Source organism: Orbilia oligospora, assembly GCF_000225545.1.
Source record: "Orbilia oligospora ATCC 24927 unplaced genomic scaffold scaffold00210, whole genome shotgun sequence".
NCBI classification, from domain to species: domain Eukaryota; kingdom Fungi; phylum Ascomycota; class Orbiliomycetes; order Orbiliales; family Orbiliaceae; genus Orbilia; species Orbilia oligospora.
The window spans coordinates 1,313,774-1,340,795 of NW_011645767.1; the positions used below are offsets into that span (position 1 = coordinate 1,313,774).

Sequence of the window (27,022 nt, forward strand, 5' to 3'; positions counted from 1 at the left end):
GCGCCGATGGACCATGCAATGCTAACCAATTAGGTACGCTCGTGCCGGCCCTGAGAATGTCACACCCGCGCCGTTTAGTGTGGAAATGTGAAAGCTAGGGACCGCTCTCAAAGCGCACTACCATACCTGAGTGACCAGAGGAATCCTGGTAACAGAGATCGTGTACAAGCTTCATTCATGTATACACTAGTACAGGAAACGCGAATGGTACAAATGTTGTGGACCGGTGTACAAAACTAACGGTACCTGGCTTAAAACCGGCGTAGTTTCACAGAATGAAATGTCTGAGACATTTGAATGTTCATGAAATTTCAAAAATGATGCTTCTGGTTTCTTGTTTTGAGTTCCTCCGAGCGGGAGTTCGAGAACGCGAGCTAGATCTCGAACTAAAGCGACATCTAATCTTCCCTGATGCAAGGTGAACATTTCATACCGATAAGCTAGTATAGTAGCTGTTGGATTCGAAAATAGTTAGAAACCCGAGCTGGAGACTGTAGGTAACCGCAATGGAGTGAGCCTCGGTCGAATCTAGAAGCAAAGTATGCTCGCGTTACCTTAGCCATTTTTAAATTTGCAGGATTAAGGGAAATAGGTGAGACACACCTATGGACATTACTTCATGTCAGCCGTTCAATTGATACATACACTAAACGCAATCTGTAATACTAGGGCTTGCGATTTAGACAATATTGTATCTGTAGCCTTGGAGTGTGCCGAAGCGTTTTATACAAGACTAGCCTTGGTTGCGCGGAATATATAGTAGTATGTACTGGCTGTGGCTGTCATCTAGTTCCATTTCCCGAGAACTCAACGAAATAAAAACTTCTCCCTCAACTTTTTAAGCTCAATAAACTCAACTTTGGGGGGTTCTTTTCCTTCATCGAAAGCCGCAGATATTCTTTTGACAGTATGCATTTCAGTCTGAAATTTATCTTTGTCTTGTGTTTATCCCTCCTATCAAACTATGTTACAGCAGTAGGCCCACTCCAAGAGAGGTCGGGTTGCAACGGAGATAATTTGCTGCGAAATCTCCGAAACAGGAAATATAGTAGCTCTGCAAGTATTTTCTGTTCAGAGTGGCTCCAGAGTGCCGCTACCACACTTGCTGCAACTGCCACTTTATCGATCACCGTCACCAGTACACCAGGGGCAGGGACCATTACTCAAACGAGAACCACGTAAGTCTCCCAAAGCTGCATGACTTAAGACGCCTTGGCACTAGTATTCGAGAGTACTAATTTCTGTTTTACCTAACATAGCACGATTACGGGTGTTGATACCATAATTACCACCGTTTTCCCTACGGCTATCAATACATTAGTCAAACGTGTCGAAATACCATATCCTCCCTGGCTCACAAGCACTTACCCCCCGGCTCGCGTTAGTAGTGCTTGTTCCTGTTTCATTGTGCCGCCAACCAGAGGGCTTTTGACCGTAACCGCGACCGCCGCGACCCGAACCAATACCAGAACCGTAAGTTGAACAATATCCCTGAACTCGAGAGTATCTAAATGTATTTCTTCATCTTAACAAATGTGCGGTCATTATTATAGGAAGTTCTGCTTTCAATCACGGCTACTCAGACATCACTTGTGACCCAGACCGCATCTGCCACAACAACTTCTGTGATCGAGGGTGGGCCGGTCCCTTGTGGTGTTATCGGTTGTGCTGATAGTGATGGATTCTATGATCAATTGCAGGGTTCAAATCTCGTAGGCTGTAGAACCTTCTGCCAAAATACTCCATCATGCCAGTCTTTTCAATTTGGGTCCCTCGGTTCCGAGACGGTTTGCAACATATTTGACACGAATGTCGCTGATGCTTACGCCAACGGCTTTTCGAGCGTCATAAATTGTCAACAGTTTAGATTCTACGATCTCAGGTGCCTCGTTTGATACAGCCCAATAAATGAGCATATGCGATGGAGTCGGTGAATGCGGACCACTAGACGTACCGAGGTCACCTATATCCCGGTTGCCGTCAGGCGTCTAAGCACTGCAGAATTTTCATATTCATATTAGTACAAGTAGCTTGAGCTAATGGTATTTTCTCTCGCCTTTAATTTTTTTAATTTTTTTTAATTTTTTTTTTCCATTTCATTTGTATGCCACCGTTAGTCGTGAAGTGCTTCTAGTTAGAGTTCTGACAACAGATATTCAATATAATAATGTTACGGGCTGTTCTAATGGTGTGTTGTAGATGTTGAATTTTGGCTCAGCTCCAAAACAAGGATCAGCCTCGTCACCAAAACGAGGGTGACATTGATAAATATATAAAAATCACAGGCTTAAAGTTTCATTGTATCAGGAGACCTTCAAGTTGAATATTTGACAGTGCCTTCATGCTCTGCCACTCCTCGTATATTTAACAGTAGTCCTGAATCCTGGGGTATGGCGGACTAGCATTACACACAATATAAGCGTCCACGTTTCGAGTCGGCAGCGCTGATATCGTGATTAGATATACATGTCACTCATGAAATGTAGATGTAATGTTCTGAATTCATGAACCCTTAGGTGTTACCAGTAGGTAGTTATATTCTATAAAGAACAAATTTTGACTTGAATACTTGTGGCAAATGTTCTATGGGTTAGTCTAACGCTCACCTCTGTATGGTAGCCGTCGTCACGGTCGAAAGTTGCCTAGTGGCTTGAACTCGCATGGATTGGAATTATCCAAGGGAATGATACATGTAGTATATCGATCGAGGGAACCCGATCGGTCCAACGAATATTTATAATTCAAACTCTGGTTTGAATATAATATGTGGGACAAAAGTTCCTGGTAACCGTTTTGTGCCACATAGTCGGGACGACTTAGTCCGGGGGGCTGATTGCAAAATCTCCGAATTCGCGAATCAAGGACCAATATTATAAAGAACTATAGCAGTACTAGGACTTGGCACGAGGCTGAAGGCTTAACGACGGGACTAGCTCTGGTAGCTATCGAGAGTCAAAACTTACACTCGTACTGATAATTTAGTTACCGCAGACCTGCTGGAATATATATTGACATCTGGTAGCCGCGGTTAACCAATGGCCCAAACAAACAACAATTTGGTGATCCGTGCGCGTGCAGGCTCGAACTCAAGTGCATACAATTGCAAGCTAGCCGATCGCCGATGGCCTAAACCGGCCTGTCTTTTCCCCGCACATCCGGATCCAAACAGACCCAACAATGACGGCATCCACGCGACATTAGAATGGATGACACAAGGCGGTCCTTAAAATGCGCGCCAAGGCATCTTTTTTTCCTCCTCGATGGGTTTCTCTCCTGTCATATCCTAGTCTCTTGTTAAATGGTCCTAAGACGACGAGTGGCCCCTGCCGCTATATGTTCATGCTCGTTGCGTTCGAGAGGTCAACCCCGGCCCTATCGAGATAATATTTTGAGAATTTAGCACTGCGACCAAGACTACCAGCCCCATGTCGATAGCTCCCCTGATACCAGTGAGCTCTCGAAGCACCGTAGGGGACGATTTTATATCGAAAACTGGGTCTGTGAGCTTTTTGTTTGACTACACGCTTGACTTTGGGCTGGAACGCACCATTGTTATCTCTCGACTTCGAGAGCCATCTGAAATACCAAGGCCTGCGGATTATATGGAGTTGCTACCAGTCGCTTACTACCTTTCGGTTGATCCGAGATTCAGGTCCGTCTTGTTGACACCGACGTACGAGACGATTGCAGCGGTATCCTTCGTTTCTTTCCCAAAACCAACTTTAGAGTTTCAGGAGCCATCGGATATCCTCTCCTCTAGAAATCCTGGTTTTGGCACAACAAGAAAGTTTTCAGGAAAATCTAAGGGGCACAAAATACGATTTTCTGGTGATCGCGGCGCCACTATCACTTGGGAACGTCGAGTAGATGAAGACGTCTTTGATTTATGGGTATCCGACGGGTTGGTGGAGTCATCATCACCAGCCCCACGATCGCAAACTCGGAGAGTAGGAAACATGAGAAGGACTTCGACCCTTGATTCAAAAAGGATTGTGCTTGAGGCAAATACCAGATATATCGGAGAAGTGGCAATGCTAGCATCTGCGCTTGCCGTGCTCAAGAGGGATGCTTTGGAGGAGAAACGCCGGAAGAAGCCCACCAAAACAAGAAGGGTGTCTCTGCCATTTGTTTCGGCATCTGCGTAGCAACTAGCCTTTGTTCAGCCTCCTCGGTCCGACTAGGATTTTAAGAGATATTAATTCTGGGGATGCGGGAAATTTTTTTAATCTAAAATTTTTAAAACTCTCAACTACAAGGTGCTGCTTTGTGGCATCTCTTTGTGAGAGTAGACCTGTATCTCTCTCTCTCTCTCTCTCTCTCCATGCCAGTGTCTCAGATGTAATTGGTGGCCGGCTCAGAGCTCGGACCATCCCTTATTCATCTCAATTTGTAGCTCTAAAGTCCCCCAGATCCTCTCAATTTAATCCAATCAATAACAAGAATGGTAACACACTATCATCGGAGGGTATGTATTGGAGGATGACCTTGTGCTTGCATTGGCCTCGAGATTTTTGTGCTAATGGCGTATCTTTATAGACTTAGCTCGTCTCTATATATGTATGTACACTACAGATATATAATGTATACAATGAAAGGAAGAACGGGATATCGGCACAGCAGGTTTATATGAAAGGTTTTCTGTCGATGCAATACACAGAGGCCTAGAGGCTCCAAAAGCCCGACTTCTTGGGGCTTTGAGAATCCCTGTTCGTCCCAAATGTTCAATCTCTGGGCGGACGCACTTACCCGTTTCAGATTTATAACGGCCTACGGACCGGCTGACCGCCTAAAGGAGAAAATCCAGGGATCCCCTAGAAAACCCAAGAAACAAACATCTGAACATCGGATCATTGATGATGTAGATGTGCTCGATTCTATGTCTCTTGTGTCTCTTAGTATCTCTTAGCAAAACGAGTTTGTATGTAATTAGGAAACCTTTCGAACCTGCCGACGGGTTGAGCTTGTTTGGGTTCCGACGTCAACTGTACTAGCGCTAATCCAACGCCTTGTCAATGTGACCTTACATATCAGTATATGCGTACCGTATTTACAGCTACTTGGGAGCAATCGAATATATATACTAATACCCGGGTATCCAGGCTTTTTTTTTAGTAAATTGAGGTGTCCTGTGAAACAAAAATGGGCAATCGTATAGCAAGATTGGAACCCGGAATAATAAAGATCAGATTTGATCATGGGTCAAGAAACGGATAAACCTCAAACATCTCAAAGATTGAGTCGCCCTGGAACTGATATCATGGGACACTTTATTAACCACTAGACGGACAAATTCCCATAAAGTTTCAAAAGTGGAGAACACCACCCTAGTGGCCATAGCTCACGGCTGAAATCGTAGCTCTCCGGGGTTATAAATCGATCCCCTCTGCATTGCATTATATCCTTATAAAAGGTCCACGGCCAGACGTCAGTCAGGTTCTGATATTCTTTACTCTTGCAACAAACTTCAACGCACTATTCATACGAACCTGGAGTTCAACTACAATTATATCTTCCTTCGACGTTTTGAGTATCATCTTTCTGAATACTACCAGCTAGTATAACATTCCTGTTCTTGTAAATATGAAGACTACATTGGTTGTTGCTGCCGCTTTGGCTGGTGCTGCTTCGGCTCAGCAAAGCGTCTGGGGACAATGCGGTGGTAATGGATGGACGGGCCCGACAAGCTGTCAGAGCGGGAATACATGCTCGTAAGGAACCTACAAGATATGTCGATACTATAGTCGAGAACGACCTAGATATTGTACATTTTGATATTCTTGGTTTATGCACGCTAACCTAAAACTATGGATTGAAGTTACCTCAACGACTGGTATTCCCAATGTATCCCGGGTGGGAACGGTAACCCTCAGACGACGACTGCACAGACAACTGCACGCACTACCACCACCACTTCTACAACCACTCGCACAACCACCTCCCAGAATAGCCAGCAAACAGGAGGAAGTGGAGCTACACCTATCCCAGGCGGTGCATCCGGATCCGGAAAGACCACGAGATACTGGTATGTGTGTTAGCCACGGCTTCAAAACGTATATAGACACACTGGGGCGGCGCAGTTCTAATAAACTCTCTAGGGATTGCTGCAAAGCTTCGTGCGCTTGGCCCAGCAAGGGTCCCGTTATCCCGAACGTCTGTGACGCTAGCGGCAACAGGATCACTAATGACCCAATTAACGCCAAATCGGCCTGCGATGGTGGCAATGCTTTCATGTGTATCAACCAGCAGCCACAGATTGTGAGCGACACCCTTGCCTATGGCTTCGCTGCTGTCAGCATCGCTGGTCGTAATGAACAACAATGGTGCTGCTCTTGCTATGAGCTCACCTTGACCTCTGGGTAATTATTCATTCACATTGTAGTATATTGGTGAATCATCAGCTAACGAAATACTTCTGATAGACCCGCTTCTGGCAAGAAATTCATCGTTCAAGCTACCAACACTGGTGGTGATCTCGGCCAAAACCACTTCGACTTGGCCTTCCCAGGTAGCGGTTTCGGTATCTTCGACGCTTGCACACGACAATTCCCTGGCACCCCAGCCTCCAAGTAAGTCATGCCTTCTACCCAGTGCAAGTTTCGATGTTATGAATCCGAACTAACTATGGTTTAGCTGGGGCCAACGATACGGTGGTGTCTCTTCCCGCAGCGAATGCGCTGGCCTTCCTTCCGCCTTGCAAGCCGGTTGCAACTTCCGCTTCGACTGGTTCGCTGGTTCTGACAACCCGAGCGTCAACTTTGTCGAAGTCAAGTGCCCAGCCGCAATTTCTAACATTTCTGGTTGCTCCCGTTAAGCGAGGACAATTGATAGCATATATACCGGCGCCTCAATGTATAAAAGGATCTAATTCATCTAATCCTACCCGAAGGTGTATGCTTCCCAAACCGTGGTTATCGTTGATCTAGTTTGCCCCGGACAAAATAGTGCGGCCAATAAAGGCTCACTTATGTACATATAAACATACAAAACATGCACCATGTTTAACTTCCCCCCAAAGAAAAACAAGAACAAAAAAACCATACAGGGTATCATAGCTATAGTACTGACATTAACATAAATTACTTTTTAATAATAACCATTTCATTCTCATCTAAATCGGATGGTGACGACCGCCTATAGCCTGAGAAGAACCGAGCTTTCATGGGGTGTGCGAGAGAGGACCCTGCTCGCTGGGCCTCGAGTTGATGATCTATCACAGAAGCTCGCTCCTCTATCACTTGGAAAGTTCTTTCTACAGTGATGTCTGGATATGAGTCCGGCCCCTTCCCATCAAAGACAGTAGTATTATCGAGTCGTTCGTCAGATTCGGTCCTTGTGTCGGGTATCTCCACATAACTGCGCACCGTGCCGCCCTGTGCCGTTGCTGCGGCGGAGTAACTAATATATTTCGCATGTCCCTTGTAGATTTTCCCATCAAACTTGATAATCCCATGTTTGTTCCGAATTCTTTGCGTGCTCCCTTGTTCGCTCCTGCGGCCGTGAAAACACCTGCAGAACGTTACAATTGAACGGTTGAGCGCCGGCAGACAGGCTATCGTTACAGCAAGGCTACTCTCCATTATGCTCCAGAAGCCGACGGCTGTGGCGTTCCTTGTCAAATCAAAAGACTTGACCATGATGCTGTAGAATAGAAACATCCGGACTGATGTGAATATAATAGTGATAACCCCTAAAGCAAGAATGAAATATAAATTGAATTTCTTCGCTCGTGTCATTGGGAGCTTGTAGATAACGAGTATAGGTGGGAAAATGGTGAGGAGGTCCAAGGCAATATGTCCGGCACACAATCCTGCATAGATATCCACAGACGTAGAACCTACGCAAGTCCCATCCAGTCTAGATCGAAGGTCGAAAGCTGCTGAAACAGGTCGACACTCAAAAATAAGAACGACAAGGTTGGCAAATAGAAATGCATAGGAGCAAAAGAGGACCCCCTGGAGAAATCTACGCTTGATCAGAGACTGCGCGGGCGCTAGTCTTAGTAGGAGATGAAGAATTGAACATCGGGTAAGGTGAAGAGCCAAAGTCCAGAACACAGTATGAAGGTATTGTACCTAAATGCGGATTTGTTAGGTCCTGCTAGGAGTTTTACAGGGCAAAGGCAGGGGGGAGATAGACTCACAATGAGATAGTTGTGGATATCTTTTGTCGAGAGATCATATATATGATAACCAATGCCGGTATCCGAAAGGCCTAATTCGACAACTGACCTTTAGTAGAAAGCCTCGCATATGAAGGATTGAGATACCCACCGACTATGTTGACGCAGTTGAATACACAATAGCACACCTAATTGATTGTTGAGCGGATGCGTTAGACCCATTATTCGTTCATTAGGCGGGACAGATATATATTGTTCATGCTACATACGAACGCTGGTAACATAACCCAATCATCCATGCCAAAACTCGACTTGGCCCGAACCCAAAATCGTAAACATGCCACAACGGTGGTGAGAGAACAAACGATTGAGCCAGCGATTAAACAATAGAGTGAATTCCTTCCCGGGACGTAATTAGGATCCGTCTCCAGCGGAAACTGGAAGTCCGGCGGGAAGTTCCTGAATAACGGGAAAAGTGAAGCTAGGTATTCCCTATCAAGGGGAGTCTGAGGATGTAATGGAGGCATTCTGGCCAGCCAATGTCGGCCAATATTTGGCTGGGATCGCTTATCAGGTAAGCTCAGGCTATATCTTGTTTTTCTTGTATTTCGTCCCCTCCAATCCTCCCCTTCGGCGTACCGATTATGTCCAGTCGTTCTTTTTAGCACATAGTCCGAAGTCGAATAATTTTTTGGTAACGTCTGATCCCACAACACGGACGAAGTCGAAGTCGAAGTCGAAGCCGGAGTTTGGTTATCGGATAAGGAGCAAAGAAGCCTTTGGGCTGACACAAATGCAAAGGCCAGGAGGTGTAGCGAGAAATATATCGCAAGGGCAGCCTCTGATATTCCAGAAGGGTATGATAGTGAGCCCTGTCGGTGGAGCCGCCCAAGGAGCCAAACTCCGCAGTCCGAAACTTGGGGACCAGCCTCCTGGCATCAGATCTACATATTTCCAAATTCTCCCAGCTGCTGAAAGCTGCGAAAACGTTGCAGCCTGAGTGCGAATAAGAACACAAATTTTCAGAAGCTAGAGGCATGAGTTAAGGACAGTGGGACCTGACATGGTTCGATCCCTTTTTCCAGGGACAACCAGCCAATCGCGTTACAGACGGCTCGGAAGGGCTCAAAATTGGGCAAGTGTGGGGCTTATGGAACCTCGGTAAGACATCAGCGAATATCGTGATTGAAGATTTGACTCCGAATTCGATCGAACATAGGGAGTGGTACATATACGAAGTGAGGTATAGCTTTGAGTCTAGATCACCACCAGGTCGTTCGCGTTCGCGGATATATATATTTATGGCGTATACCTCGTTTAATTTCTCATTTAGGTTTTTTGGAAATGTTTGCGATGTAATCGCAGGCGCTCCTTGGCCAGGCCATCGTGATATAGTGGCTAGCAGCTAGGTTAGGTTTTCTTGAACATACATATAGATTCATGTTGTTTGCAATTGGAGCCATGAAATAATCATGCTACGATAACACTTCTAGGAATTAGAATTCCGGCAGGGAGAACCTTGAGCACTTCTCTACAAACTTGTCTGGTAACCCCGCAGATGAAAGCGCTGTTAAAGGCACGTGTGATACTAGATAACCATTCCTTCGACATTTGATCCCACATGGGATACAGACGACAAATTTCGAGGGTTTCGAGGATCTGTGCGACCGCAGATTATCTAAACATGTGTGATCACACAAACACATGCTACAGACCAGCACCAGCACCAGCACCAGCACTTGCCTCTACAAAGTTTGTTTGATTGGAGGGTTGCGCATGGTGGCTCCGCATAAGTTTGAAGTTTAATCCCGGCCGGCCGTTTGCTCGGTTAGGTTTGCAACAACATGCAGAACAAATCGATGCTCAATTGATCAACCATGATGCGGACGTCGCCAGAAAAATCATGTCGTACGGATGCCGGAGCCAGGAGGTCCTACACAGTAATCAAGTTTGATTCCAGGTTACCCAGCGTTTCCCGTTCTTCTCCCCATTTCCCAATTGAGATTTGTTTTGACAAAGCCTATAAATGGTTAGCGACTGATATGATTCTATATATGGTTCTAACGGGCCTGGAGGAGGCCTGGAAAATCTACCAAACCGGAAATAAAGTTCAGGATCGGCTAGATGGTTTCAGAACAGCCCCAACCAAGAAGGAGCCGCACAGAGACTTCTAATGGGCATCTTGATTGTTCTCATTCACCGACAGAACGTATTGCTTGTTATCTCGGGGCCTAATGAAGGAATGGGAGGTTCGGGCTGGTCTCGAAGATGACAGTTTCAATATGGCACCGTAAGTAGCGTTTCCGACCCCCAATGAGGGTACCCGACCGAGGTACAAAATACCTAGTGTACTATATACTCTTATCAACATACAGCTAGGGCTCCTGTAGGTTTTCGTAGTTAACCGAATTAGATCCCTGGAGAGAATCGATCGGTGCATAGAGTCAGTCCTCTATGGAGTTTTCTATTTCAGGCACTCGGTTTGGTTTGAATATTCATGCGCATGTTTTTGCACTCTTGTAGCTGAAATGTATCGAATAGTTGGTCTCGTATTGTCGAATAGCCCATGCTTTGTATACGGACAGTATATACTTACTTACGTATATACTTAGATACTTAAGTATATATATACCGTCAAGACTTCGATATTCGAAGCACGATATAGCGCCTCGTTTCCTATCAGATCATAAAATACTCCCGTTAAGCTCTTCTCATCTATACTCTCGTTAAAGCTATAACTTTTATATTGTACTTTCCTTAAATATATACCTTTAAAGCCGAACTGTACACAAATTTGCTTTGACTATTCCCTAGCATAATACCGTCAACGTTGCTAGTTCCCCCATTGATTACAATCACGCACCGCTTATTACATCCATCTTAAACATAAGATGTTGCACAAAGGCTTAAATACCCGTATTCTTGTTGCAGTCGCCGTGATGTCGAAATTAGCGGTTTCTCATCCGCCGTTCTTCAATGATAGTACGGTGGATATTCCCACGCCAGACAAGTTCGCAGGATTTACGGAAACAGCGGAAGTCGGATGGGGATCTCCAAATGTAAGTTGGCGGGTGGCACCTGCTCTCAATATAATTGTCAACGGCATCCACCGACGCGCGACCATTGATACCGGATCTACAGGCGCCTTGATGGATAAGTCTTTCCTTCCCACTTTCGACCCCGAAGAAGTTGAAGAAGGACATGTGTTCTACTCATCGTCGAAAATTCTCGAAGAAGGTTATTGGGTTCCGGATGTTGAAATCGAATATTTCGGACCAAGGGGGGTTCGAATTATGTCCAAGACTCCAGTTCTTGCAGTTGAAAGAGCAGTCAGTTGTCCTCAGTTCAACCAGACCCTTCACGGACACCGGTGTCCTAAGAATGCCACAAAGGGAGTTGTTAAGAGAGCAGTGCAGCAACCATATTTTGGTATTGGATTCGGAAGAGACCGGGATACATCGTCTCAAGCCACGCCGGATCGAAACCCGATGATTAATATCGTTTCTATTAATAATGTTACCATCGACCGGACCAAATATCATCCCGGTTATATCATCACCCATCGGTCTATCATCGTCGGCTTAACAAGCAACAACACCGAGGGATTCGTAACTATGGATCTTGAAAAGGGGCCAAACTGGGAGAAGGGCCAACGAGCATGGGCTGGACCTAAGGTGTCTGTTGCTCTTAATAATGAGACTTATGCGAAAGGCTCCCAGTGTTCCCTTCTTGTTGATACCGGTGTTACACAGATGTACTTAAAGGCTGGGAGGGAATTTCAACCTGATGACGAGATCAAATTTGCGATTCCGGATGAGGAGAGCCCGGTTGCGACTTATACGATTACGAACGGGGGTCGGAGGAATGCGATGAGCCCAACCAAGGTTTTAAATAGCACTAGCCTTACACCCTACGTCAACACTGGGAGGAGTTTCTTGACCAAATTTGACGTATTCTTCAACCCAATTGAGGGCCAATACGGACTGAGATTCAAGGGTAGCGGGGAGGAAGATTTCGTGAAGTTTTATCCCGTCTAGTCCTTTCTCTAATAACGCGATTTTACTATTCGATTATCTGGTTTTGTGAATAAGCATGTATGCGCGAGAGCCTAAAGAAGGTCAGATTTCATAATAAAATAGCCCTAGTTACTTGCTTTAAAGCCATTGTTTTGGATATGATTGGCTCGCGAAGAAAGATATATGTGTCCCGCTCTTATAAACACATGAGCATTGTCCACCTTTTTAGAGCATAGTTATAGGAGATATTTCCAAACCAGCGACGGTTACTTGAGCATCCGGTTGTCAGTGTTCGCGGAAAGTGCCGTCACTCGTATATCTCACCCTATATTCAAAAATGAATTGAATCCCGTTACCAAGAAAGTATTTGTCGCAGAGCTCTCCTTCTTTACCAAGCGACGAAGTACACAGGAGGCTTGATATACTTTTACAGTGCGCATCAATCTAGCTGGTCGAGAGGGATAATCACGCCCCGGAGAGTCGGGCCCGGTATAGACGCCGATGCAATGATCCGTACATTTTGTTTCGATGTAAAATTGCTCGCTTCGCGTATCTCGTATCGGCATTGCTGAAAACACCGACTGAGGCGGGTCTCTTCCTTGCATTGTCGGCCGGTTGGAAGGTTTAGTTGGGATTACATGAGAAGCAAGAGCGACAAAAAAAACTCTAGATCACGCCCTAGCTGCTGCGAGCCACGTCGGTCGTGTGACTTTTGGCGTTGTTACTGTTGGATCGATTTGAGCAGAGAGGGCTAACCGGAAGGTTTCGGAAGCCGGGTCTGGAGTCATGCATTTGGAATTTCTTTCCAGGGCTGTTCTGTCTACTTCACACCACTCCTTCCCATTTGTCCCGCTTCTGCATTAATACAAACATTTAAGAAATGCTATGCACTACGGACGAGCGAAAAGAAGCACAGCGGAGGCAATATGCAGTTCGGTCTGCGGGGTCCGAGCTTCCCATCAAAAACTGCCATGCTCGGAGCTAAAAGATTCCGAGAACCGGTGTTCAGTGATTTGTGAATGCTGCTGACATTCCTGATGCATGCTTAGTTGCATCAGGTATAGACAGCCTCTTGCATTTTGGTTCGCAATAAACCTCCTCACAGGTCAAGAAGGAATTTTAATTACCAGGCGCTCAGGTTAAATGGTTACAAAGTGATAATCCATGAAACCATAGATCGCGCAGACAATTAACGTTATTAATCAGGCTGGACAAGAGAGCTTAGCATTCGGCTGTGAATTTAGACGCGGCTCAGCCTCAACCATCTGTACAGGTCTCTGTCTACATGCCGATATGCAGCGAACATGTGGAACAGGACAATGCCACGATTCATCGAATCCGCTGACCCGGAGGATCTTGAGGCTCTAGCGAAAAACATCTGCAGCTATGTGCATGAGGGATTGCGGGGATTGCTCATTTTGCTATCCACTTCTGCAGCTTGGAGCAGCCATCTTTCAAGGCAAAGGGGTTGTCTGCGCATGCACCTATCGCTGATGGTTACTTAGTCAGTATTGTTAATGTTTTGTTCGGGCCCGACCATTCTCCTTGTCGAAAGCCTGGCTTTTTCCTTCCGAGGATCCACCCACACAGGTTTCCTTTCTCGTGCTTGGCGAGTATAAGCAGGCGTTTCGGCACCTTTAAGGACCGAGAGGAGGCTTTTTCCAGTAAATTCTAGAGCCCAAGGGCTAGTTCAGTCCTCCCACCGAGCCCCGTAATAATCAAAAAACAAAAATCGAGGAGTAAAAGTCTGCTTTTGGGTTCACCTGATACAGAAAGAGCCCAGGAAGTTCTAAACGCATGAGGGGCGAAGGGTTGGTGGTTCGAATGGTGAAGTTCCTTATATAATGTTCGTCGCAGAATGGGACGGTTTCGCAGCCTTGGAAGCTTCCTGTTAAAAAGGTTTCCTGCCTCTTCGTCCAAGCTTCGCCACCCTCCGAACCGTACCTCGTACCGGTGATAAAATCCTTCCAGCCTTTCTCGACAAATACTCCATTGGGACAGGCGCATTCCCTAGCATTCCTGTACAACCACCCGCATGAAGCATACGTACTGTTTTTCCCCAGTTATCACCCGTCAACAACGCAAAACCCTCCGTTCCGTCGTTTTTTTCTGTTTCTGACCCAGGGCCTGCTTGGTGCACTGCATAGCTCTGCTGGACATAGTATTGCTGTAAGAGTCAAAGACCACTTTGACTTAAATAAATACAGAGTTCGGTGCGCATTAAGCCGCATACGAGGTACGAACCTAAATAAACTTCCTGGATCTCTTTCTCCTTGTTAAATTTGGAGGAGCACCGTGAGACGTAAGCGCTTTCTATAATTTCCATAGTTGCGTATACACACATACAGTACAACCCACATTCCCCCCAGGCAAACTCAGTCTGTTGCGCGTCCAATTGGGCGTCTTCCATCCGAAAGACATACAGCCCTCGTTGAAGGACAAAAAGGGCATTTCGGTCGTAACGTTATTTTTTCCCTTTTAGCGGGAGGGCCGACAAGGTTCGCAGGTGGGTTCTGAAACCGGAAACGTGGAATAGACGAGCTTTGTTGCATGCAGAGAAGTCTGGTGGAAAACGAAGCCTAAAATATATTACGGACGTCATCCCCGGCAGAATCGTTTACGACAGTTGCTCGATAACAATTACTCTCTTGACGAACATTCAAATCAGATATCATATCATCGCAGTATCGTAGACCAACGACAGATCCACTCTATCGTTTTATTTTATTTCATCTTATCTTATTCTCATTATTTTTTTACAATTTTTTATCTTATCTTTCACCTTCGGCGTTGTATACTAAAGAACTTACCTCATCGTCGACTTCGAACTTCCCCAACACTGACAACACAACTGTTATAACAAGAATAATCTATCCGTTCACGACTTGATCCAAATTATAACAATTCGAAACATTTGAATTCGCCTAATAGGCCGAAAATATCGTCTGAGTCGCAAAGATCCTGTCAGCTTACTAGGATTTCTGCCTTTCCTGGTAAACTGTCCGTTGAATAACACATCACCCGACGTAACGGTGCGAATATAGTCCCGACCGGCCGTGTCCGGCTAGTCCTGTGCACCGCCCTGATCTGTCACACGTCTGGAGCCTCAGGAGGATAACAATCAGTTTATCGCAACCTGGTACAGCATACTTTGCAGGTTGGTTCCCTCTTTGCCTTTTATTTATACTGTGCTGGTGGACCGTTCTTTTTTTGCTATATATACCTTGTTATAATTACTAATGCATGATGCATCTTGTCGCCTATAGAAGCCATATCTAAACACCTTAAATCAGCGTCGAGCCCTCCAAGAGCACAAATTTATATATAGACTGGGTCGACTTGGACGTGCACTAGCCTGGGGTTTTGCCTGAATATCTGTTCCCATCAGATGAGTTTATAATTTTATCAGATGGACTTCATCACCAAGAAGACTACCCATCAAATCATGCCACTCTTCAGTACCTTTTGGACGTCAGCACCGGCTAAGTCGGAGGAGGAAAAGGTGGAGGCATCGGAGGCAAAGGACAAAGGCCCTATGATAATCGTCAACGCACCATCTACTGAGAATTATCACGCGGTGGAGGATACCGTTGGAGGAACCGACCGACCTTTATCGACTGCGAGTCTGGACGCCACCGCAATCCCATTACCCATGTCCCCTGCGCCAACTTCACCCGAAATCACAAAGGTTTCATCGAAGAGGAGGAGAAAGACTAGATCGTTCACTCCGAGCAAGGTCTTCCTACTCAAAACGCAAGCAGCGAAACGATCGGACGGGAAGAAGGGCCGGATGGCAGCATCTGATGTGACCATTCACTTTCCTAAGCTGCACATTGATAAGGGTATGCCCGAAGATATGCAGGATAGACTTGTGGAGGCGTCTAATGCCGCTGATGTGGATCTGGATGGGTGAGTGTGATCTATGAAGCTTGTGCGGACGTGGAAAGCCCTCTAACTTTTGCCACTTCTTAGTTACACGCTATCCGCGAACTCGATATCATCATTTTCGCTCTTGTCTGTAGAATCTTCCGCCCAGGTAGCAAACTTTTCGCTCCCACTCCATCCTCACAAAGTCATCACCGTCTTTTTCCCGCCTTCCAGTCCCAATTCCCGGCCTCGTCCACAATCATGCAACTCTTCCATCTCGAACTCTTCTGCAGCGTCTATAGCATCGGCATCCAGGCGGCAGCAACCTAAAAAGATGTCACAAAAAATGTTGACGATGACATCACCTGGGTCAAAATCGAAGGCGTTTATATTCGATGGGTTTAATTACAAGTGGACGATAGAGGAGGATGGGACTCGTGTCTTGCGTCGATATAGTGCCTCTACGGAGTCAAGTTCCAAGGCTGTCGATAGCGAACTATGCGCGAAATATTCCGCTATCAAACGGAAGCACCATTCGGCGTTATTGGTCGACCCCAGTCGGTGTGATGAACGGGTGGCCATTGCAACTTTGTTCATATGTTTGAGGAGAGAAGAGGGGCTGAGAGGACTTTTAGGTGGAATTATCAGGTAAAACCTATGAATGTTAAACTGTTGACGATTTGTGGGAAGTTCAAAGGTGCCTTCCAAGGCGGGCACCTCGACACTGCCTTCCTGCACGCGACGCGACATTGTAGTGTATGCATGCCTAGGTGCTTGCACACACTCATGTTTTGATTTTGATTTCGATTTCAGCCTTTAAAATTTACCTACTGTACATAGACATATCATTCGGACGGGATCCCGGGGCGTTTGGGTTTTCTTCTTTTTCTTCGTTATCTTCTTCCTCTTCTTTCTATTTTTGCGTTTTGGAGTCATACATCATTTTGTACATATAGAAAATTATCAAGTGCTTCTACTCGAGTAAACTCATACTCATCTATCGTCTATGAGGTTCGTATACGTAGAAGACACCAGCCATCACTATTTTTGGTGGCTGGAATGGAGCTTTTAGTCAGGTGTTATCCCGTATTACTAACCTCACTAGCCTCGAATATCGCGGCGCTACTAAGAAGTTGTTACAAACCAAGGCCTGCTTTGGGCAAACCGATCGAGAATCGAGAAAGAACGGATATGGGTAGCTTGAATTGACGTGGCCAAACAGAAAAAGCTTGAAGTTTGTAAAGGGCTCTCCCGTCTACGTACGGGGTATTTGGGTAGTCCCCATTCTTCGTGGCCACGCGCGGTCCTTCAAGCTGACGATAGCACATCGCACATCGCAGAAGGGCGAAGGGTTGGGTAATGGAAGGCAGGTCCAAGCCCTGGCTTACGCCTCGTCGCCTATCTGGGACCGGGAGGCTTGTCTAACGGTTCGCACCCTACGCAAACTATAGCTAGGTATCTCGATATCAAGGGCTTACTTGACGCCAATCGACGATAAGGCTTTCACGATTTCGAGAAAGAATGAATTCATATGAATGGGAAAATCCAGGGAAGACTGTATCAAGATCACGAAACCAGGACCGGGTCTGTCCAACCTGTCAACATTATACCGCGTTTTGTGGGAGACGTCCAGTGCTTATCTTTTTCCCTTGTGGGAAATTCCTAAGCTCTTCTCCACCATCTTGCGGCAGTTCCGCGACCAATTGCTGACCAACGGCGCCAACCCTACACATAAGCTTTGGAACATCGTGACGAGCGGGTCCCTTGGATTCATCGTGAGAAAAAACCTGGCCGAACCTGAACCCACACATATGTATATAATATGGTAAAGTATAGGCAAGCCATGCCCGCTCCGCGTTCCGTCATGAGTTCCTGAGTGGTTTGCGAGGTCCTTGTCTCATGTTGAGATCCATGGAAAGGTCCACTCACACTAAAATTGTAGGCTTTTTCCAACGGAGCGAATGAAGACCTCCCACGGAAAATCGCATCTAGCGATCACAGTCATGCAGGGGCCTTCCCACAGTACATATTATGCCTGCGCATACATATTGGCCGGTGCGCCCAGGTCCTGCTACAACCAGGAGGCAAATCTTCTTTCTGGAGATGGATATGTTTTTTACAATTTACGACAAAAAAAGTACTTGATTCAATACTCGGAATTCGGAATTTGAAGATGCACAAGAGTCGTGTGTTATTCTAAGCAGCATCGATGAGGAATACGCTTCAGAACCGGTGTCGACACCTGGTGATTTGGGAATGGCCATTTCAGGCAAACAGGCAATTGTACGTTCTTCTACGCAATATTAATTATCTCGCAAAAAATGTATTAGTTCATCCATCCTAAAGAAAAGTTCAATATTAGGCCTGCGAATGGGCTTTTTTCGGGCTAGCCGCTTTCTTCGTCTTCTTTCGACTGTTTGTCCGTATATTCATCACTTGCAACCCAGGCTTCAGCGACGGCCTAGTCATTCTAGTCTTGATCTGTTTCCTTTCAACGGCAGTATGCGACACTATCGCAGCCTCGAAAGGGCTTTTCGCCGAAAACCTTACATATGAATCCGATCTCATCGCTGCCTTCAAGGCCCACGGCGGAAGTTATGTCGAAGAACTGGTCGTTGTGTTACAGATTTTATATGCCAGCAGCTTCCCTTACATATGTGAGCTTTGGGGATTGAAAGTTTGCTTTTTACTTCTCTATGGAGGATTAATACCACCATCCATGAAATGGTTGAGGAATTGCCTATATGCTACATGGCTGATTGTTGGGATCGGCTTCATCGCTAGCATGCTCTTGATGGCGCTTTGGTGTCTACCTGTCAGCAGAAATTGGGATGTCACGATGTTGAAGGGAAATGAAGGGAGGTGCTTTGCGTATAGTAGTTACGAGCCTTATTTCACATTAACAGCCTTCCACATTGTCACCGACTTCATGAGTAAGCTGATACCCAAATACTCCAATAATTGAAAATACGGTACCTGGAAAAGCTAATGCGATTTTGACACCGCGTGTAGTCTATGCACTCCCGTTTCCAATTCTGAAATCCCTTTCTCTCAACCGTCGACAACACTGGGGCGTCATATCAATTTTTGCACTCGGGGGTGTCTGCATAGCGAGTACGATCGGCCGAACAGTGTCTATCGGCCTGACCTCTAATATACCCCTGGTCGGCTTCTGGACTTCATTCGAACAGATGACCGGCCTCATCGTTGTTTGTATTCCTGCACTCAAAGTCTTGATCTTGGAACATCGTAGTAGAGATGGGTCTCGTGTCAAAGTTGACTTTACTGATGGGGGTAGTCGACTAAGTCGCTTACAACGGATTAGCGTCAGCGCCGCCACGCGAAGCGATCCGCGGGGCGGGACAGACGAGGAACTTGAGACTGATGAGCGGTGGATTCGGATCGATAGTCCGGTAGAAGGAGATGCACCAAATGAAAACCATAGTGTCGGTAGTATATCGATTCAAGAGCGCGTGCGAGGTAGGACATCGGACATTGAACATGGAGTTTTGAACATGCCTTCGGAGAATGGAGTAAATCCGAGTGGGGAATACCATCAAGACTTCGAGGGGATAGAGTCTCCAGTAACAATGGGACGTATACTACACATGGATACACCCAACCGAGATCCTAGCGAGGGGGCAAGAAAGTAATTGTATCGTTGGGATGTTAGCATTTCAAATATTCCTCAATCTCGAACTGTTGGGGTGCTGGGTTTTCTATAAACGTTTTCCTTACATTATCCTAGTTTCCATATTATAAACTTTATATTCAGCTCACCCTATGGATAAGTGTGTACCACTTTGGCCTCAAATTCAGAGTATTTCAGCTAGAAGTAGAACATCGGGGTCACTTTGCCCAACACAAGACCGGTTCTCTAGGTTCGATCTTAGCCTTCGGGCCCCCATTGCGGAGACAATAGACATGCAGGGGCCATTCTTAAAGGAATTCAAAGACGGGGCGCGAACAAAAATCTTTCGTTACTTTCAAATGTTAAATCAAATTAGAGGGTTTTGAATTTAGTGATAGTTATTTTCACATGATCTAGACTGCTGGTCTTTGATGTCTGATAACCTGGTATAGGGGAAAGGTTGATGTGAAAATAAACAAAAAGTGCCAAATTTTGTATGATAAGTGTAAAGAGATTGGGGTAAGAACATTAGCTTAGATGCCAATGGCAACGAGACCAGCAATGACGAAGCCTAAGCTACCGTTGATAGCGTTCTTTCCAACTCCATTCGGGGACTCGGTAGAAGTAGGAGCTGTGGAGGTCTCGTTGGCACTAGAAGTCTCAGTAGCAGTAGCAGTAGGGATGATTCTTTGGCTGCCAGAGACGCTAGTGATACGCGACGAGACCTCAGAAGCGACGAGGGAGGTAGCCGAAGCAACGATGGACTTGAGAACGTTGGAAATATCGTTACCTCCGTACTCAGCGCAGATAGCCGACGCCGCAGCGATAATACCTAAAGGGTGAATCAGCAACGAAGTCGCATCGCTAGGGGAAAGCCGGTTCTAACGGCGGCCTGAGCTACCTGGAATCTGGGAAGCTTGGCATTTGGCTTTGACGCAGTCCATTACGGTGCCAAGGGCCTCAGTATCAGCACACTGACATTTGAAATCAGTCGGATTGCAGTTGGATGAACCGAGACCGCCTTGGATGCAACCTTCCTATAGCATCAATGTCTAGAGCTTCAGCTATGTATCACCGATAATGCGTATCTATGGCGGGACATCTAGGAAGGTGAACATACCGCACACTCTGGAATTGGAGGAGGGGGCCCTTGTGCGTAGATGGCAACGGTGACAGCACTGATAATGGCGAGAACCTTAGCTAACTTCATTTTGATCAAGATAGTAGGTTCAATGAGATGGTGGAGTGGTTCGGATGATGCTTGTGGGGAGATGAATGTGGTTGATGATATCAGTTGATGAAGTGGAGGATGATTGTTTGGAGAAGAGGATGGAAGGAATTGATGTAAGGCTGTCAAGCTATGTTTTTTTTCTGGTTGCCGTGGATAGCTTGTGTACTAAGTAGTAACTACTAGTAGGTACTTAGTAGGTACCTAAGTAGGTAGGTAGGTAGACGCGACACTGTGAAGATTGCACTCGAATCTACATAGCGTGCACGCTCAGCTGACCGGGCACTGTTGGCTCGCCTCAAAGCACTGAACCGTCGCTTGATATTTAATTTGGGTTGGTAGGAATGTGTTGGTGGAAGTGCGTTGCGTGTGGTATTATGATATGACGTCATTGGTGGGTTCGTGCGATGGCGACTGGGACCCTTCCCAGGTTCTACTGCAGACAACCTCTTCTTGTCGCACTTGCATCCGTTCAAGCCCGAAAGCCCTCTTTATACCTAAACATCTCACTTTTTCAGGAATAAAATTCACAAACTCAAAAACAAAAAAAAAGGTATAAAAGGCATAAATCCTCTTCGCATTGATCGTGCATTACATCATTCAGTATAGACGGTATCGATACTGTACATACATCATGCTACTTCAACCTTTCATTGTTTAATCAGGATGCCTCCTCCTAAGCGACCGTCATGGTTCCTTCAAGCCCAGAAAACGAGTTTACAGGCCGCCATGAGTTTCGGCATGTACTTGGGCAGTTGGGCAGGACCGTGGCCCCCGGAACCATCATTTTATGTCGAAATCCCAGCTACAATATCCCCAACTAAGGGGGCCTTCAACTTGATATTTTATGTCCCCAAGTCCTACTCTCGACGGACTCAGGGCAGTCGATTCCCCGTTCTAGTCAACTTTCATGGTGGCGGAATGTCTATAGGTAGTGGCACAGACGATACGAGGTGGGCAAAGGATGTCATGCAGGAGCTGGGCGCTGTTGTTGTTAGTGTTGAGTACCGGCTCGCCCCGGAACATACCTTCCCGACTGCTGTCCAGGATTCGGTGGATGCGATTCTCTACCTTGTCGACAATGCCGAAGAGTTATACTTGGATAGGGACAGAATTGTACTGAGCGGCTTCTCATCTGGAGGCAATCTGGCTTTCACAGCCCCAATTTTGCTGGAACAGCTTCGCAGACACCAAATGCTGGCAAGCGAGCCTGGTTTTGAGGACCAAGCTACGGATGAATTCGACGTCCCAGTGTCTAAACTACCCGAAGGATACCCATTGCCCGATTTCACAATTAAAGCAATTATTGCATGGTATCCATCTGTGGATTTCACCCAGACTCGACATGAGAGGCGAAACACTAATCCGCACCCTGAAGTATCGATGCCAGGTGCGATGTCCAACATGTTCGACACCGCTTACATTTTCAACTCTCACTTAAACGCTTACGAATCTGCACATCCACTTCTGTCGCCAGGCACAGCACCAACTGAATTGCTAGATGCAGCCCTGCCTTCTCGTGTTGTGATATACACATGCCAGTTCGATGCGCTTCAGAAAGAAGGAGAGCTCTTTGCAACCAGAATACGAGAAGAACTGGGGAGAGAAGTCAAATTTCAAATGGTTGAAGGTGTTGCCCATGCCTGGGATAAAATGCCAAATCCTATATGGCCACCAAGCAGAATCGAAGAGGTCTACAAGGATGCCTGCGACAGCATCAAGGACTACCTCTAGCACCCCTAGCGTGGGCCGTCATTTTAGACCCATCATTTTTCTTCAAAGCACAGGGGCAGTGGAAAGAAGGATACCACATAGAGCTGGGGAACGGCGTCTAAGGTTTTTGCTTATAACTGTTTAGATACATGCACATACAACATATGGGAAATTGCTTCAATGCCCTGTTTATCATTCCAACAAATTGTTTTATATTACCAACTTCCCGGTATTTGCTTTATAATGTCAATTGTAGCTGTCGAGTCCATCGTTCCAGCTTGAGGCCTCTGATGTACCTCTTGGTGGCTGGTATTCCTTTGGTTATATCCCGATTCTTGTTTTGGGGCGAGTTCGCCCGAATCGTGCGTGAACCTCCTCGGTTGCGAGCTATGCATATGGCCTCTGTCGCCCAGACCGCCCGACAGTTGGCTCGGGCAGACACCTTTTGTTGGAGGAGTCGCAACTTGAATATGCTGGAGCTCATCGATGACGGCCTGGGACCATTCATGGGCGTTTAGATCTCTAACGGTTGCTGCTCCGATTCCAGGTATTCCACTCGCGCTGGATGGTTTGGCATTGTTCATGTTGGTTGTTCGAGTGTTGGGTGTTGTTGTTGCGGCTGGGGTTTCTGTGGACATGGTTGAGGTTGGGGCTCGCGATCGTGACTCCAAGTTCGAGTATTTTAAGAACCTTCACGTCGATAGTTTTGCAACTTTTATAATAGAAATTTTATAGGAAAGCTGAAGGGATGGTATGAATTAAATGGAGGTTGCAACCCTAGATCTGCCTCTCCGCGATTTCTTTGTTTGCCGTAGTCTACGCTTGTTGAGAACGAAAATATAAATGAAAAGGGACGAAGTAGAAGTAGATTATTTCCGTGAATTTATACCCAGACCCTGACCCAGATTCCCCCGTCCTAGTATGATGTAGTACTACGTAATGTGCCACCGGGGTTATGGAGGCTGCATGCTGTGTACTCTGCATTCTCATACCGTGCATGAGACCATGAAGATCCCGACGCTAATTAATATTGGTGCCCAAAACCATTTGTTCCCAAATGGCTGAATTCAAGAACAATCCCCAACACCGTGCTTGAACGCCGGAAGGCACGACGGAAACGTATCCTAAAATATACACTAAGAATTCAATCCATGCGAAACCCTTATGAGGGGGAGAAAAAGACAAAACGAGAAAGAAAATAAGGGAAAAAACGCCAAGATAAATGCATTTGCATTCCAATCCCGATAAAACCATATGAAAGACAATAGTACAAGATATATAATGAAGAAAGCGGCGAGAGTATGATCACCCCGCTAAGTCACTCTGAGTCCAATTCGCGAGAGAATTCACAACTATCGTCGTGGCCGGGGAGATAATCCCGTGGTTGCGGATGGGAAGAAAGCCTCACTGGGCTGCAGATGGTCATAAAAATTGTCGTCATCTTCTTCCCACTCATCCAGAAGCGCAAAACTATTTGTTCGTATGGATACCGCCCGTTGAGAACGTGAAACTTGTTGCACCGATGGAACTATTTCGAGATCGGCTTTCGATGTAATGGCGTACAACGACTGCCAGTCTGATCTCGAGTTCCAAGTGTCGATCTCAGAACTCTGCGTATCTACGAAAAACCCTTGTCGGCTCGTTTCCGCTGGTCGGGAGTCTCTTCTTTGTCTTGGAAATGCCTTTTTATTGTAGGCCCATCTGAAGAAGAACTTGGCGGAAGGAAGGCAGCTTGTAACGATGGCAAGCACCACTTCAAAATAGTTAACTAGCTCTAGCAGAGGGACATAATCTAAGAGACTCCATGTTAGCAACGGGACTCGCAACCGAGAACTGGAGCAAAGGGTATATGTATATATATAACTTACAGGTTTGGTCAGAGACAATAACATGTCTGAGACTAATGATCTGCCAAAGCCTTGCAGCGGAAGCTGTGATCGTTCTATAAAGTTGTCGTTTAGAATGTTTCTTTATATCAAACAGATTTTATGTCTGGCGGTGGTCGGAGGGGAGGCCTACAAAAAACCGCATAGAAAAATGATGCAAATTTGCACCTGCCGTGTTCTTTTCAGCTTTTTTAATTTCGGAACAAGAGGCAAAGGTGTCAAGAGGATTAAACAATCCAAGGCGAGGCCTGCGGCACATATCCCGATTGTAGGATTCATCGGCCGGGCCTTATGGATGGTGGATCTCCAGATATCGAAAAGCACTCCTGGATGTCGAGGGACTTGGAATATCAATGCTGCGAAGGCACCGAAACAGTATAACAACTTGCAAACGACAAGGACGTCGCATAGGAGTTGCATCCGTGTACGGAAACCAGAGTAGAGTCGGCGGATCGATAGTAGCAGTGATATCCTGGTGACCGTATAGGTCCAGATAGTGAGGAGATTCACGACCACTATATATACATGGGCAGTTGATTAGCTTTGATTCGTGAAGTTCTGATGCAGCATTCGGCTGCTTTTAGAAACATACTAATAAGCTAGATTAAAGACCTGTCAGTACGTAAAGTTTTGTTTGAATTGATATTTGATGATCTTGGGATCTTGGATATGTCTGGATACCTACCCTGAAGGTCCCTTCCGCGCTCCGAATGTGCACATCCCAGATATGCCACCCAGCCTGGTACAAATACATGGAAGCAAAAGAAACAATCAGAACGGCGTAGCTAGATAACTGGAGAGACAAAGGTGTTAAATTTGGATCATATATAATAGTAAGCATTCCGATTTTGCAAATGATATATCTGCTCACCAAAGCTATAATCAGGAGCCAGTCTTCTATGAAAAGAAGCTTTGTCGTTCGACCTCTCTGTGTTGTTATGATCTTGAATGCTACTAATAGCCCGGTAAATAGCATTCCGAACAAAAACGCAACCGTCAAACCGATTTTCAATCCTTCTTGCCGATGGGGAACATATTCTGGGTCCAAAAGGCCCGGAGGTAACCATCCTTCTGTAATATATGGGTTGCCATCAACTTGGAGTATCTGCCATAGTGCGCGTAACTGGAAGAGGTCGTGTGCTGTTTGCCCCGTCGAATTCACCACGACCGCATCGGTATCGACAATGTCGTTCAACGACATCTGGACGAACGGAGATCGTAGCGGACCGCGCCACAAAAAATATTAAATTAGTCCCCCGCCCAACCACCGCATTGACTTTTGGAGAATGTCGAAAAGATCGGAGACATGAAGGGAAAACAGCTTCACTCTGGATGTTGCGGAAGAAAAGGTGCGGCCGACCTTATATCGCAAATTATCTCCAACCGTCCATCCGGGTTGATTTCTATGCTTGAACAACTCCAACAGGGATCGCTGAGGTTCTTTGAGGAGAAGGTTGGCAAGGATAGAAGGTTGAAACATATTGGCGAGCCCATCCCTGCAACTGGGCAAGACACACTCCTTCCCTTCAGGTGCCTAGCTGCATATGCACCACCAACAAGTGGTATGGGAGCCTGGCCTTGGAGCGTATGCAGGGAGTGCTCCCAGCACCAAAAATTGTATCTTGGCCGCTTTGTTGGAGGCTTTCGATATAGTTGTGCTGATATCTGAAACGGAATCGATGCGCCGTTTGTTCGCTTTTAGACTTGTGGCGGTATTCTTGCAAATAAATTGGAGATGTCCATAGCAGCCCTACAGACATTGCTCATTAAGGAACTCTAAATGAGGTAATCGCATCGTGCGCACGTCCTTGATGCTAAAAGGGGTATATTCCTGGTAGGTAGACCGTTCGGTGCCTGGTAACTATTGAGCAATTTTCTCACGCAAGCTGACTAACATGGCTGGGGGTGTTTGATGTCCACTCGCCTAATAGTTTGGCATGTATAATTATCAGGCCCAGCCGCCTGATTCTTGGCTTATTTGACCGAATTATACATGGTAGAAGCCTATCGAAGACGACCATAAAGTGTATACATAAACACCTGACACCTCTTGGTTCGTGGCGTATTTTATCGTAGCCTGTGACCTGTAACAGTTCGCGTATGCAGGCCGATAAAGCGGGTATACATTGCCGAGAGTGCTATAAAAACAAAGCTACGGATAGAACCCTAGTGATTAGAGGGTCGTCAATCTAACATGCATGCGCGTTTTCGCATGTTTCAGTATTCTAATCGCGTACTGTATTCGAGCTAGAATCATGTTGCCTTCGCCTCTTTATTAGAAATCTTGTACTACTATGGTGGGGCTACTGGTATATTTAGTGGTGCTACTAAGAATGATTAAACACGGTCACAATTCAGTCTATAATTCAAGTCTAGGGGTCTAGGAGCTTTCTAGTCGTAGAATCCGAGCTAGCATTAGCACTTAGGATTAATTTTGAAGTCTGAACTAATGCACACCCTTTTATATTTGGGTAATACAGCGGAATCGAGAACAAAGGTCTCAGAAGTGGTAAACTTTAAATAGCCCCGACTTGAGGTAGTTATTACTGATACATTACAAGA

At 46.0% G+C, this 27,022-nt stretch overlaps 11 protein-coding genes across 11 annotated transcripts; 8 read left to right on the forward strand and 3 right to left on the reverse strand.

Moving 5' to 3' along the window:
* Positions 1-909: 909 nt before the first annotated feature.
* AOL_s00210g378 (uncharacterized protein) lies at positions 910-1,895 on the forward strand (the record flags this gene model as incomplete). Its single annotated transcript, XM_011129179.1, has 3 exons — positions 910-1,178; positions 1,260-1,473; positions 1,554-1,895. 3 exons carry the CDS (start codon positions 910-912, stop codon positions 1,893-1,895), a joined length of 825 nt encoding a protein of 274 aa, XP_011127481.1.
* Positions 1,896-3,425: 1,530 nt separating this feature from the next.
* On the forward strand, positions 3,426-4,145 carry AOL_s00210g379 (uncharacterized protein; the record flags this gene model as incomplete). Its single annotated transcript, XM_011129180.1, has 1 exon — positions 3,426-4,145. One exon carries the CDS (start codon positions 3,426-3,428, stop codon positions 4,143-4,145), a length of 720 nt encoding a protein of 239 aa, XP_011127482.1.
* Positions 4,146-5,580: 1,435 nt separating this feature from the next.
* AOL_s00210g380 (uncharacterized protein) lies at positions 5,581-6,811 on the forward strand (the record flags this gene model as incomplete). The annotated part of the gene is made up of 5 exons (XM_011129181.1): positions 5,581-5,708; positions 5,816-6,022; positions 6,096-6,356; positions 6,420-6,566; positions 6,631-6,811. 5 exons carry the CDS (start codon positions 5,581-5,583, stop codon positions 6,809-6,811), a joined length of 924 nt encoding a protein of 307 aa, XP_011127483.1.
* A 265-nt stretch (positions 6,812-7,076) lies between these two features.
* On the reverse strand, positions 7,077-7,634 carry AOL_s00210g381 (uncharacterized protein; the record flags this gene model as incomplete). The annotated part of the gene is made up of 1 exon (XM_011129182.1): positions 7,077-7,634. The coding sequence occupies one exon, from the start codon at positions 7,632-7,634 to the stop codon at positions 7,077-7,079; it is 558 nt and encodes a 185-aa protein (XP_011127484.1).
* Positions 7,635-11,058: 3,424 nt separating this feature from the next.
* Positions 11,059-12,156, forward strand: AOL_s00210g382 (uncharacterized protein; the record flags this gene model as incomplete). Its single annotated transcript, XM_011129183.1, has 1 exon — positions 11,059-12,156. The coding sequence occupies one exon, from the start codon at positions 11,059-11,061 to the stop codon at positions 12,154-12,156; it is 1,098 nt and encodes a 365-aa protein (XP_011127485.1).
* Positions 12,157-15,544: 3,388 nt separating this feature from the next.
* AOL_s00210g383 (uncharacterized protein) lies at positions 15,545-16,048 on the forward strand (the record flags this gene model as incomplete). The annotated part of the gene is made up of 1 exon (XM_011129184.1): positions 15,545-16,048. One exon carries the CDS (start codon positions 15,545-15,547, stop codon positions 16,046-16,048), a length of 504 nt encoding a protein of 167 aa, XP_011127486.1.
* A 288-nt stretch (positions 16,049-16,336) lies between these two features.
* On the forward strand, positions 16,337-16,654 carry AOL_s00210g384 (uncharacterized protein; the record flags this gene model as incomplete). The annotated part of the gene is made up of 1 exon (XM_011129185.1): positions 16,337-16,654. One exon carries the CDS (start codon positions 16,337-16,339, stop codon positions 16,652-16,654), a length of 318 nt encoding a protein of 105 aa, XP_011127487.1.
* A 1,604-nt stretch (positions 16,655-18,258) lies between these two features.
* AOL_s00210g385 (uncharacterized protein) lies at positions 18,259-19,655 on the forward strand (the record flags this gene model as incomplete). Its single annotated transcript, XM_011129186.1, has 3 exons — positions 18,259-18,285; positions 18,365-18,935; positions 19,015-19,655. The coding sequence occupies 3 exons, from the start codon at positions 18,259-18,261 to the stop codon at positions 19,653-19,655; spliced, it is 1,239 nt and encodes a 412-aa protein (XP_011127488.1).
* A 511-nt stretch (positions 19,656-20,166) lies between these two features.
* On the reverse strand, positions 20,167-20,843 carry AOL_s00210g386 (uncharacterized protein; the record flags this gene model as incomplete). Its single annotated transcript, XM_011129187.1, has 3 exons — positions 20,167-20,465; positions 20,535-20,670; positions 20,754-20,843. The coding sequence occupies 3 exons, from the start codon at positions 20,841-20,843 to the stop codon at positions 20,167-20,169; spliced, it is 525 nt and encodes a 174-aa protein (XP_011127489.1).
* A 684-nt stretch (positions 20,844-21,527) lies between these two features.
* On the forward strand, positions 21,528-22,595 carry AOL_s00210g387 (uncharacterized protein; the record flags this gene model as incomplete). Its single annotated transcript, XM_011129188.1, has 1 exon — positions 21,528-22,595. The coding sequence occupies one exon, from the start codon at positions 21,528-21,530 to the stop codon at positions 22,593-22,595; it is 1,068 nt and encodes a 355-aa protein (XP_011127490.1).
* Positions 22,596-22,789: 194 nt separating this feature from the next.
* On the reverse strand, positions 22,790-23,212 carry AOL_s00210g388 (uncharacterized protein; the record flags this gene model as incomplete). Its single annotated transcript, XM_011129189.1, has 1 exon — positions 22,790-23,212. The coding sequence occupies one exon, from the start codon at positions 23,210-23,212 to the stop codon at positions 22,790-22,792; it is 423 nt and encodes a 140-aa protein (XP_011127491.1).
* Between the last annotated feature and the right edge of the window lie 3,810 nt (positions 23,213-27,022).